Raw genomic sequence first — 12,418 nt, forward strand, 5'->3', positions numbered from 1 at the left:
AAAATGTTACTGAAAATGTTATTCTTGAGTAAGTAAACTAGGAAGAAAATGTTTAATAAAATTAAAAAAATAAACTGAGAAGAACTGATATAAGAAAAACAGAAAGAAAATGTAAATGAAAGGGAGAAGAAAGGAAGAAGAAAGAGAAGAGGATAATAGATGGAAGAAAATGAAAAAGAAAAAACAATTTGGGTTTTTTTTATTTTATTTTATTTTATTTTTTAACAAAAGAAGGGAAAAATAAATTGCTAATTTATATTATATGAAGGTATATTAGTAATTTGATATATTAATAATTGACAATGACATAAAATTTAAGTTAAATAATAAAAGGTTTTTTTATCTTCACAATAGATTATTATCTTCGCAATAATAATTGGTAATTTTACAGATGTTAAGAGAGACTTTAGGCAATGACAGCGAATATGTGATAGTTTCAGGTAGATATATCTCACAACCCCAATAACATATCATCCCTTCCATCTAATGGTTGAAATTGGTCCAATAACGTTATCGAATCAGAAAAGTAGATTTCCTAGAAGGCAATGACATCGTCCTAAACTGATGCACTGACCAGTCACCCCTATAAGAAATGAAGACACTGCCATAGGCAGGTAGAAAAAGAAGATTCAGGAGAGTGTTTTGAGAATGGATGATACATATAATCTATTCAAAGTAGTAATTTTCCTTTACTTCCAAATATGTACAAAACTTGACAACTTAACTTCATTGACATTGTAAGAACTCTTGCTGTTTATGCATTGCTGCAGTTGCCTTCACCAAGATGATCTTTGAGAATTTCTCTTAGGTACTCTAGCTGCTCAAAACTCCCTTGAAGTTCCTCCCACTACAGGGAAAGAAAAGAAAGAAAAACGAAGTATTAGATGATTCGTTATATCAAACAGACACAGAATCTTAATTAGTTTCAATCCATGCTTTCCATCAAACCATGTAAAAAGTTTGACATTCATGTTCCGCATAATAAGCTCACCTCTTGATGAGACAATGACACCACCTTCCAACCAGCAGCTGCAATGTACCGGCGTTTCAGCATGGTATGTCCTAAAGGTGCCCCTGCAAAGAGAAATAAGAAGATCAAAGGAAGTGCAGGTGGTCAGTTGACTTGATCAAATATCAGATAAACATGGATGCTGGATTGTTACAAAGACACATACCTGTGTTCCTCGAGAAATGAGTTGGTCCATCAATCTCAAAAGCAACCTTCTTATCGACTAAAACGGCATCAACAGTGTATCCATCCACAACATATTCTCTAACCCAATCAAGGCCAGTGCTAACGAGAAGACGAGCAACTTCCTTCTGGAATGATGAAGTCACTTTTTGATTAAACCTCTTAGTTCTCCCGGCACGAGCGATTTTTTCCTCAAGATCACTATTGAGAACTAGCTGAAGGTGTGGATACTCAAGTTTTAAGCACTGGTTCACAAGATGAACCTGGGTTGCAAACATGATATCCTCCCTATACTGCTCCGAAATCCTTTGCTGCTCGAAACAGCTCATAGTTTTCCATACATGGGAGAAGAAAATCCGGTCCATTTGTCCCAGAACAGCATATGACCAAGCTATATTCCCAAGTTGATCCCTGTTAAAGCTGAGCACCGGAGAGACTAAAACTCCTTCGCAGTTGAGATCTCCACTACGTTTAGATAATTCTTTATTTAAACAGCATTTGAATTGGTTTTCATCACTGAAAACATTATCTAGAGATTCAAGTAAAGGTTCAGCTGGCTCATATAATGAAGCAAAAGCCCACAACACCTGAGCAATCTCCTTTTCTTGAAAAGTGTGAATTATGTCTGATGCTCTTTTCGCTAATTCTGAAAAGAGATCAGGAGCAGAGTGCTGCATCGAAGCAAAAGCACCGGCAACATTAGCAACATTCTGTGAATTGAACTCCCCAACCTTGGTCAAGGCTACCTCGGCAACTCTATCCATCTCCGACAAATAAAGCAGCTCACCGCCAATCTTCGACAATGCCCATGCAATGTTCGATATACCTTGTGCTGAACATTCCGGTAAGGCTGTCATTGCAATAGCCACCAGCATTGACATCTCCCTTTGTCTAGAAAATGTCAACCTACGAGTTCTCAACATTGAGACTTTCTCCATGTTCTTGGCAATTCGATGTAGAGCAGTTGCAATGTTCAAAGGTGACAAAGGTGAAGGGGTCAAACCTTTCCCAACTGCTACAATCATCTCAGCAGTAACCTCCAACACCTCTTCTGCAGTCTGTGCTTCTACAATAGCTTTGTTCAAGTTAATTTCCTTCCTACGATCAGATGGCCCCGAGAATTGCGAAAGCCTCTGAACAAACTCCTCCATTGTCTTCTCCTTCTTTTCTTCAAACATCCCACCTGCCATCATACTCACCGTCCTTCTAAGGTTACTAGCACTATCATCACCATCACCACTATTCATCATAATATCATCTATTTCCATATCATCCTCCGAATCAAAATCCAAATTTTCTTCAATCACCTTCTTTTTCTTACCAAACTTCTCTAACTTTTTCTTATTCTTTTTCTTACTCTTCTTTGTACTAACCAAATCTTCCATCGAACTACTCAACCCCCTCGCCTCAATAGACTTAAGCGCAACTTTCCTTGCCCTAACACACCAATCCATCCCTTCACCATCATCTATCATCTTATCCTTCTCTTGCTTCTTTCTCTTCTTCGGAGCTTGATAACCGAACGGATCAAGCTCCCCAAGAAACTCCATTTCCCAATCCATGCTCTCTTCACTTCCACCCTCTTCCTTCTCAACATCACCCTTAACTCTCGTCCCCCTAACACTACCATCTCTCTTCAAATTCAAACACTTCATTCTCCAAAAACCAGCCTCGAGTTTTCTGGTAAAAACCCCATTTCTCAGTTTAATCATAGGAAAATTATGAACTATTCTTGGATTAAAAACAAAGGGTTTCACGCAACTTTGGTGAGTGAATGCGTTTAGCAATCCCTCCATTATTGTAAATTTCTATTTTACCTACTAAATAAAGAACAAAACAATGAACTGAAACAGTAACTAACAGTTAAAACAGAACTCAGAACTTTATATCTTCAGCTACGTACAGATATTAAAAGTGGATAAAGAAGAGAATTGAGAGAGTTTAATGAGAAAAGGAGAGCATACCCATGTGGAAAATCCACTGATTCTCACAAAGAAATGAACTTTATAAGGAAGTGAGTGGAGTTCAGAGGTTTAAGATGGGGTTTTTGCTTGCAAGGAAGCAAAGCTTAACCGAACTGGATAAGAGAGTTAACATTGGAGAGACGAAGTGACCAAGTATGTTTTGTGACTAACGCTGTCGTTTGATGGAGGGGACATTGACTTTAAAGAGTTTTTTATTTATTTATTTTTTATTTAAAAAAAAAAAAAAGGAACAATTCCCGAATCCAAATAATTTTCTCATATAATGAACTAATTTGACTTTATTATATGACTAATAGTAAGCTCATCATACATGAAAACAATGAAGAAATTTGAAGATGTACATAGACTAAAATTATTTAAATCTTGAAATCTTATTATCAACAATATACTTTCAATGACATTTTTGGTGTATCTTAATAAACTATCCATAAACATTTTTATCTCAAGGATACATACTTAACTATTTCTTTTTTCTTTTCTATACTTATAAATCTTTTTAACCTTTTAAAGGTTTCATCGAACTCTACAATCTTTTGAGGTTATCATGTAATGATTTTATTTGAATTCTTTAAAGAATAATTGAAGAAGTATTTTTGCACATAATTGATCTCACAAAATGCTGCCATCTGGGATCAAAGCTCCCTCAAGAACCACCACTATTCCACCACTTATAATGTAGCCATTTGCCTCTCTGTCCCCTTCTTGGACATTGTCTCTATTGATGATCTGCATTTACACCGATGCATAGATTTGGAGTTAGCGAAGAATGAAACCTTGTATAATTGCTTCAATTATAGATAAGAACATGAGTTTTGAGTATCATATAGATGAAATATCTTGGTTGAATTTTTTTTTTTTTTTTTTTTTGAAGGTATATTGAATTAAACAGATAGGTTTGCACATTTTTATGATCTAAAAATCTGTATCAGAGAAGGATTATATATTAAAATAAATTGATGAAGATTGATGGATTGCATATATTTACCATAACATTTTTGCCAATCCTTGCATTCTTATCAATAATAGCTTTTCTTATTTGAGTATCTTCACCGATCCCCACTGGAATGGCCCTGGCCTGGCCTTCATTGGCACTGCTTTCAACATCTTCTTTCTGCTGAGTCCACAGACATTATATAAAGCATTTAATCTTAAATTTCTCATTAATGAAGCCACAAGAGAAGCAACAATGAAAGAAAAGCGGCAAATGCCATTTTCTTTCAGAAACTTTCATAAATGATACTAAGAGGAAAGCCAAGAAAAGCTGATTTTATGTGTTTTGGAAGATCTATTAAGTGGAATAAAATAAAAAACTGAGGGATGAAAGTCTGTATTGATTCTTCTTACTTGATAGATATCAGACCCCATGATCACAGAATTCTCTATTGTAGCTCCATCTCCGATTCTCGTCCTCATACCGACAATTGTACCTTTGATCTTGCATCTCTATTCTTAGAAATGTCAAAAACATATTTCCAGAAAACAAAGTAAAACAAGATTCAGGAATAAGATGCAATGCAAGGGCAAGATATGTGTGTTTTAGTACTTTCATTTATGTGTACTTACATTGATTATGCAACCATGTCCAATGACACTGTTTGATATCAGAGCATCTCTGATAAGAGATGGTGGCAGGCATCGAGGCATCGTGTAGACGGGGGAATCTCTGTCGTAGAAGCTGCCATTAAGGAATGAAGTTTGAGTTAGTTGTGGGGGCGAGCCACATTCACTTGCACTATACTTTCAGCCTTATTTCCCAGTAATTTAATCACTGACTTATATCTCATATTTGATGTCTTTGTGCACTCCATGTTTGCTTGGTAAAATGCTTCTATGCTCCTCATGTCCTCCCAATATCCATCAAATCGATAAGCTTCGACCTGCCATCAGAAGTTGAGGATCAAAAAATTTGATGTTGCGAATCTTAAAATAGGTGTGACTAATGGAAATTTTTAATATAATCAGCTGAATCTGACCTTCATGCCAATGGATATTGCACCTGGTATTAGTTCATATCCGAAATCGTTCGCTTCAGGAAAGTGTTCATTTACAAGCCTTGCCATTACATCTCTGTTAATGAGATAAATCCCCATGCTTGAAATGTTAGCATGAGTACTGTTTTGGAATCTTCTTGAGGCTTGTGCCTGAAATTTAGATAAAAGCTTCTGAATGAAACTCCTAAGAAGCTAAAGTTTTATGAAGATGAGATTGCAGGAAGGCAACTCACTGAAATGGAACTCATTGGTTCACTATCTGACTTCATGCTGAACTCTATGACTTGATTTTCTGAATTCACTTTCAGAAGGCCTAAACCAGGGTCTTGATCTCTTATAGCACTTGAAGCCACAATAGTTATATCAGCTTTTCTGTTTCGATGACCTTCAATTAGCTTCTGATAATCCATTTTGTACAAATGGTGGCCTGGAAGGACCAGAAACTCATCCACTGGATGCTCTTCTAGCACCCACAAGCATCTTCTTATTGCATCTGCACTTCCCTGGCAATGAAAACAAACATACAGATAAGAAAAAAAAAAAAAATTCTTATAACATACATATATGATTGAAAATCAAGACTTGACCCTATAGAAGTAAAAGTTGAGAAACCTGGAACCAGCCCTGTTCTTCAAGGCCCTGATATGCAGCAATGACTTCGACAAATCCCTCTTTCCCGCGAAACACTCCAGAATAGGCTCTTGATAGGTGGAAGTTGAGAGAAGTAGAGTTGAATTGCGTGAGAGCATAAATCTTGTTTATGTTACTGTTAATGCAGTTGCTCACAACTGCATCAATAAGTCTATAGTTTGCTGCCATAGGAATAGCCCCTTCTGATCTTCTCTTCGTCAATGGATAGAGTCGCGACTCTGATCCATCTCCAAATACTATTGCTGCAACACTCTGCCATTAATGAACCCTCAAACATCAACTAAACATTTATGTGAAATTTCATGAAACATTGGAAAATTTATATGTAAGGTGATAAGTAAAGAGAATTAGACCTGGTCTACTGGTGGAAATAGTGATAATGGATACATAGGATGCTGAGGCTGCTGTGAGTTGCATATGAACAAGCTGCCTGGAGAAATGAAAGAATGAAGCTTCGACATGCGTTTCTGACGACTATGAGCCGATCCTTGAATGGGAAAGTTTGCCTGGGGATTGAATGTGGTGGGAAAAGAAAGCTGCAACGCCACCATGACAAGAGAGAGTGCAAAAGACAGATATATGCAGCTTTACAATATTATGAACTCTTGATGTTGCATTGATATTTAATAGAGAGAACAAGAGGGGAATATTTTGCTTTCCTCTTCCTCATGGCTAATGCAGAGAGATCTTCCTTGCATGTCTTGTCTAGTTTTTGAAGACAAAATGGCATAAACATTTATTAATCAATGATGAAAATCAAGTTAATAATCAGCTGTCAGAGACCTTTGTTTGTTCCACAATCTTTAACTTAGATTCTAAGCTTCTTATTGCTTTTTTCTTTATTCTTCTTTGGTTTGATGCAATTTGTCATGTCTTTCTTTGCTGTGATTCATGGTTAAGATTTGTATGCAAGATTGACAACACCAAAAATAGTTTAAAAAGGAGCCACAAAATGCCCACAATGTGCTCAAAACAATCTGAAAAAGAGATGGGATTGGCTCAGAAATCAATTTTATAATCATCTCTTTTTGAATGCCATAGGCTTTTTGAGTCTGGGGCAATTGGGTCAATTAGAGTGAGAATGAAGCTTGAAGATTGAAGCTTATTGCCAACACCAAGCAGGCAAGCACAAGCACTTTGGAATGGAGTAGTTTTCAAGGCAGGAATTGTCTCAGCTTTTTTGCCCCATGGAGTATTGCCATTTTAGAGAGCTTCTTTAATGTTTATATTAATTTATCAATGAACAAGCACAACTCCATGTGAATAACATGTTTAGGCCTTATGATATAGAATATGGTACCAAATTGTTCAACTTTCAAATCAGTAATATCCAAGCCTAAATTGTGCCCATTTCACTCTCTTTCCAATCACCAGTAATCAAAGCCATGTGCACAAGCTACCACAGGTTGACGCCGCATCAACACGTTAATGTCAAAGGTAATGGTCTCAACAATTTGGCCAGAGATAGATTTTATTCCCTTTAGTGAAAAAGGACCACAAATTATGAACCACAAATGAGACTTCCTGTAATTAATAACATCAAATACATCCTCTTTCATTCCAGTGCAGCACAGGAACAAATATTTGGGTAACAAAGCAATTAAGAAATAGTTCATCTAATTTGGAAAGGCTATGGCTACCCTTATGCAATTCTAAAAGAGCTCTATAGAAATTTCAGACTTTGGACACGAAATCTACAACAAAAACAGGCCATGTTCGGGGAAAGGAAAAAATGGGGAAAACGGATTGCATCCAAACTCTTCTTTGCATAGTCCTTAATTCAGATGGTGCTCAAACAAAGATGCCATTTCAATCTGCAATATAAGTGAAAATGATCAAGTAAGAACCAAATAATCTGGACATAAATTCAATCAAATGAAGAATTTTAATCTAGCAATTTAATAAGTCAGAATGAGATGCAACAGAATACACCGTCTTGAAAGGCAATCCTTAGAATTAAAAAGCCATTTTGAATTTTCAATTTCAAACATTCATGCAATACCCCTTCTTTCCTGACTTAAAAGTTTCAATATATGTGCACAATGGTCTGATTCAATTTATTTAAGGAAGACTAAGGATTCCTATCCTTTAGGAGAGTAAGTTACATACCATCTTTGGTTCTCATTTTTGGTGAGATGAATGTGACTAAATTTGATACCATTCTCCTATTGTTTTCTTCAGGGGATAGACAAACAGGGATAAAGGACTTACCAATTGGCTTCAATAATTAAGTCTATTTCATTCTCTGGATTAATGTCAGAATGTGGATCAGATGGTTAAAATAAATGATTAAAGAGTTGTCCAAAAGGAAACGCCAGAAGATAATATCCTAGCTATATCTTTTTTTTTAATATTTATTACCATCCCAAAAGACTTTTTTGAGAATTCAAATTTTGTAGTCAGCCAACTAAGAAGCAATTACTTAAAATGCTATCCTACAAGAAAAAAAAAAAAAATTAATTTCAGCACGAACTTACAGCAGTCAAAGCAGTCTCTGCACCCTTATTCCCAGATTTACCACCAGCACGGTTTAAAGCCTGTAATTATAATACAAGGCAAAAATAACAAATTATATACAATTTGATAGCCTCAAGAAAGGAATTCTGGAGACATTCTGCATGCAGCATAATTTTCATATATAACCTATTGTGTTATAACTTTACCTGCTCCATGTCTTCACAAGTCAGGACACCAAAAATGCATGGAACACCTACAAAAACAATAAGAAAAAACTTCAATTTTCATCATGAAACCAAATATATATTGAAGAAGGTGCAGTGCCAACTAGTTATGCATGCATTCAAAACAAAATCTGAAGCTATATATGATAAAATTACAAACAGGAAGCATCATGTGACTGAATTTTAAAGCTACTATATACATTACATTTAATAATAGATTCCTGGATGGTTAAATTAATGTTAGTATTAAGAACAGCAATATCCCAACCTTCTACATATCATTGATATCCCAACACACTGTAAAGATAAAGAAATCAATTCAATTATTAAAACCAAACCAAATACCAACCTGAATTCAGGCCGGCAGAAAGTACTCCTGATGCGGCAGAATTAGCCACAGCATCATAATGGGAAGTATCACCTCTTATCTACTGACAACATACAGAGTTCTACAGATTAGAGAGCCAATAGCAGAGAGGAGCAAACCCACAAAGATCAGAGAAGATTTTACAAGAACTTTTTTAAAGAAGTTGGGGAGAGAAAACATACCACAGCTCCAATTCATAATACTGCATGATATTTTCGAGACTTCCCCAGCCTTTCTGCAACAATACCGATTTCAAAACTACCGGGAACCCATACAACCTGAAGATTTTTCACAGTAAAAACTATAAATGAAAAGAGACCTGAGATCACAAACCCAGTTTACAATCACACAAGACATGAAACCACGGAAGCATGTCTATGCAATGCATCAATCCAGAACACCCGCTAATGGATTAAAAAAACTAAAATAATAGAGTATATGTAAAACGAATGAGGCAAAAATATAGTAAACCCATTACAGCCGCATACTTCCCTAAATATATACAATTTATTTACTGTTAATAAAAAAATCTCTCAAAATTTGAAAAAATGTTTTCCAAATTTCATCAAATTTATAGAATACCTCCCCATTTGGAAGAAGTTGTAGTATGTTTTCCACATTACAAGTTACCATACAAAAGTACACTTGGAATCAAATGAACCTTACAGTTATAATCTTAAAAAGAATTAGCCACATACATCAATATCTTCTTCTTTAACTGAATATTTTCTGAAAGTCTCCAAAGCTCCCTCCAACAATGGTTTTGTCACAATCTCATTAAACCGCGCTACAACCTCAACAATTCACAATTCACAAAAACAACCCAAATCAAAACCACCATCAAACAAACAAAACAAAACTTAAAAAACAAATCTTGACAACAAATATTAAATTTCTCCAAAACCGCACCACAGCAAAGCGGAGTCCCTCACTTCTAGTCAACGATCCAGTCAATTGTGTCACGGCTGCCGTTTCAACAACCGAGAAACGGTCGTTCCTCTCAAAAGCTACTTGGGTTCCAATTGCAAAGCCTGAAACTCAGTGAAACAAGTCAGTTAAAAAAGCCTTGACCCAGAAAGTCAAAAGAAGAATAAAATGAAGAGAAGTGAAACCTGGGAGAGAAGGAGAGTGTGGGAAGGAGATTGAAGAGGGTTTTGAGGAAAACCCATGGACATATTGAGGAGATGAAGCTGAAGAGGGAGAGTGGTGGATTGGAGTCTTGAGATTCAAAGCCATTTTTGTTGAAGTTTGGGAGGGAGAGAACTTGATTTTTGAGTGAGAATTGAATTGATGATATCTAGGTGAAATACAGTAGGAAATTATAGGGTTTAAATCAGGCTTAGATTAGGGAAGGGCTCAAGAAAATTTTAGGGGGTTAACTGATCTTTTCAATTTCTTAAAATATGATAAAGCCCGTTGCCGTTCCCATATAGTACTATTTGTTAAACTTTTGTATTCTTTCTTAATAATGTGTCCATTGGCCATTGCTTTTGTTTTATGTTTGCTACAGAGAGAAAATCATTATGCCCCCCACAGTTTCGTTAGATTGTTGTGGGAAACCATCTAATAGGATTCTTAAATGGACAACTCCCGTTAATTGTTCATAGAAAAATGGGGTAAAAATCAAATTAACCTTTTTTTTTTAATTTTTAGGTGGAGCGCTTAAGAAAATCAGAACTGCCCAAGAATGAGGTGGTTAATGGTGGTACGGGACATTACTGGCTAGGCATGGCAATGGGGCGAGTATCTCTTTAACCGTACCCATCCCCGTCCTCAAAATCACTCCCCACCCCCGCCCCATCCTCGTTACAAGAATGACAAAAATTCACATTCTCCACCCCATGGGGAATACTGGCTTATTCAGGAGTTGTTTGTCTGAGCTTCTAAACTGATCAAACCAGTTATAAACTATAAAATCAAGCTAACTTGTTTCTTTATACCTTTTTTGGACTTAATTATAAACTAAAAAAAAAAAAAGTTGGGGAGTGAGAGAGAGACTTTGACTAAGTATATTACTCATATTTAATTTTAAAATTTCATCGTATAACCTTATTTTTATATTTCAAACAAAGAATCTAAAAATTATTCATAAATTTTTTTTTTTTTAATTTTAGAAACATACTATAAAAAGGAATATTGCCCCTTTCATCCTTAAGGTTTGAGGTATGTTACACCTTGCTTGGGTATTATGGTAAACAAACACTTTAACCATGTCAAAAGACAAACATTAGTGTTGTGATTCATTTTCTTAACATCCTAAAGGTAATTCTAACATATCAATGGAATGTACACTTCATAAACCCCTTACAATGTTAAAAAAAAAAAAAAAAAATGAGCCAACAACATTTTCATTGGTTATCTTATAGGACTGAAAGTTTGTATCCCACAGTATTAGGGCAAAATAAACAAACCCCACATCTTAGGAATGAAAGTGTAAATATCCCGATGGAAAATTGGGAGTATTTGTTTGTTTTGAGGCTGATTATGAGCCTATTTGGCCGACCTTATTAAAATTAGCTAGTGCTTATAAGGTAATTTGAGGTTATAAACATTTGAAATTTAAGTAGTTACATGTTTGATTAAAGTACTTATAAGTAATTATTAAGTAATTGACGCGTTTGGTAAATGTGGTTTATAAATACATTTTGTTATTAAAATGACTAAAAAGGGTATTATATTATTGTATCAAATAATAAATTATATTAACTCAATTTTTTACTATAATATTATTAAAATATATTTCGATCATATTACAATATAATTTAATTTTAGAATTAAATACTGGAAGAAAATTTTTGCAGCGAATAGTGATAAAAGTATGAGTTGTTTGAAATATAAAAATAAGGTTATATGATGGACTTTTAAAATTAAATAAAGACCATATGGTAATATACTTCGTTTTCCTAAACATTTTTTTTTTTTTTTTGCCCTATAGCCCAAAAAACTTATAAATAAACAGGTCAGCTTAATTTTAGTACAAACCCAGACAAACACCCTTCTTATTCGAGCAACTTTTCATGACCCCAAATGATGGATGAAAAATGAATTATCCCTAATTACATCAGTCAAGAAATGAAGTTAAAAACCTAATGAGTTTCTCCATCCTTATCTTTTGAATTTAACTATTTTATCCCTGATGAGTTTCTTTTAATTTTTTTAATTCCTTGGCTTTAAAAGTAAAAGAATAACACAAAATTTAGTAAAAAACTTTTGAAATTTGGGAATTAAACCTTAAATAAAATATTGTTATTTATAAGAAGTATTTTTACAGATAAGTATATATTGAAAATATATACTTGTTTAACTTTTTATTTTCAGAAAACTAAAATAATTAAAAATCCTTATATATTCAATTGTTGGCTCCCGTGTAATATATTTTTTTTAATTATTTAGTTTAAAATCCTTTTATATTAAATGATTAATTTAACCTTTGACAAGTCAATTTTAATAGGAAAAATCTAACGGCGTCACAGTCTTGGGACTCTTTTGACGCATTTCTAAAACTATCGAAAACATTTTAACAAACACGTAGATAATTTCCCACAAATTAA

The 12,418-nt window shown here is 34.6% G+C and overlaps 3 protein-coding genes across 4 annotated transcripts; all 3 read right to left on the minus strand.

The window, feature by feature from the left end:
• Nucleotides 1-469: 469 nt before the first annotated feature.
• Nucleotides 470-3,313, minus strand: LOC116131995 (RAP domain-containing protein, chloroplastic-like). 2 transcript variants are annotated; one of them, XM_031417684.1, is made up of 4 exons: nt 3,157-3,313; nt 1,176-2,872; nt 992-1,074; nt 470-847 (listed from the first exon to the last, which is right to left on the minus strand). In XM_031417684.1, exons 2-4 carry the CDS (start codon nt 2,845-2,847, stop codon nt 755-757), a joined length of 1,848 nt encoding a protein of 615 aa, XP_031273544.1. In that variant the 5' UTR covers nt 2,848-2,872; nt 3,157-3,313; the 3' UTR covers nt 470-754. The 2 variants fall into 2 exon arrangements, with proteins under 2 accessions (XP_031273544.1, XP_031273543.1); XM_031417683.1 differs by having other exon boundaries at nt 1,176-3,012.
• Nucleotides 3,314-3,782: 469 nt separating this feature from the next.
• LOC116131994 (inactive glucose-1-phosphate adenylyltransferase small subunit 2, chloroplastic) lies at nt 3,783-6,338 on the minus strand. The gene is made up of 9 exons (XM_031417682.1): nt 6,173-6,338; nt 5,781-6,071; nt 5,402-5,671; nt 5,151-5,318; nt 4,951-5,054; nt 4,741-4,852; nt 4,522-4,620; nt 4,163-4,288; nt 3,783-3,903 (listed from the first exon to the last, which is right to left on the minus strand). The coding sequence occupies exons 1-9, from the start codon at nt 6,278-6,280 to the stop codon at nt 3,787-3,789; spliced, it is 1,395 nt and encodes a 464-aa protein (XP_031273542.1). The 5' UTR covers nt 6,281-6,338; the 3' UTR covers nt 3,783-3,786.
• A 1,011-nt stretch (nt 6,339-7,349) lies between these two features.
• Nucleotides 7,350-10,162, minus strand: LOC116131964 (6,7-dimethyl-8-ribityllumazine synthase, chloroplastic). The gene is given in 8 exon segments (XM_031417644.1): nt 7,350-7,633; nt 8,297-8,356; nt 8,483-8,529; nt 8,850-8,928; nt 9,050-9,145; nt 9,566-9,661; nt 9,777-9,898; nt 9,980-10,162. Coding segments are annotated over 8 exon segments (663 nt in total). The 5' UTR covers nt 10,104-10,162; the 3' UTR covers nt 7,350-7,594.
• Nucleotides 10,163-12,418: the final 2,256 nt, after the last annotated feature.

The sequence above is a fragment of the Pistacia vera genome, unplaced genomic scaffold (genome assembly GCF_008641045.1).
Source record: "Pistacia vera cultivar Batoury unplaced genomic scaffold, PisVer_v2 Contig246, whole genome shotgun sequence".
Lineage (NCBI taxonomy): Eukaryota > Viridiplantae > Streptophyta > Magnoliopsida > Sapindales > Anacardiaceae > Pistacia > Pistacia vera.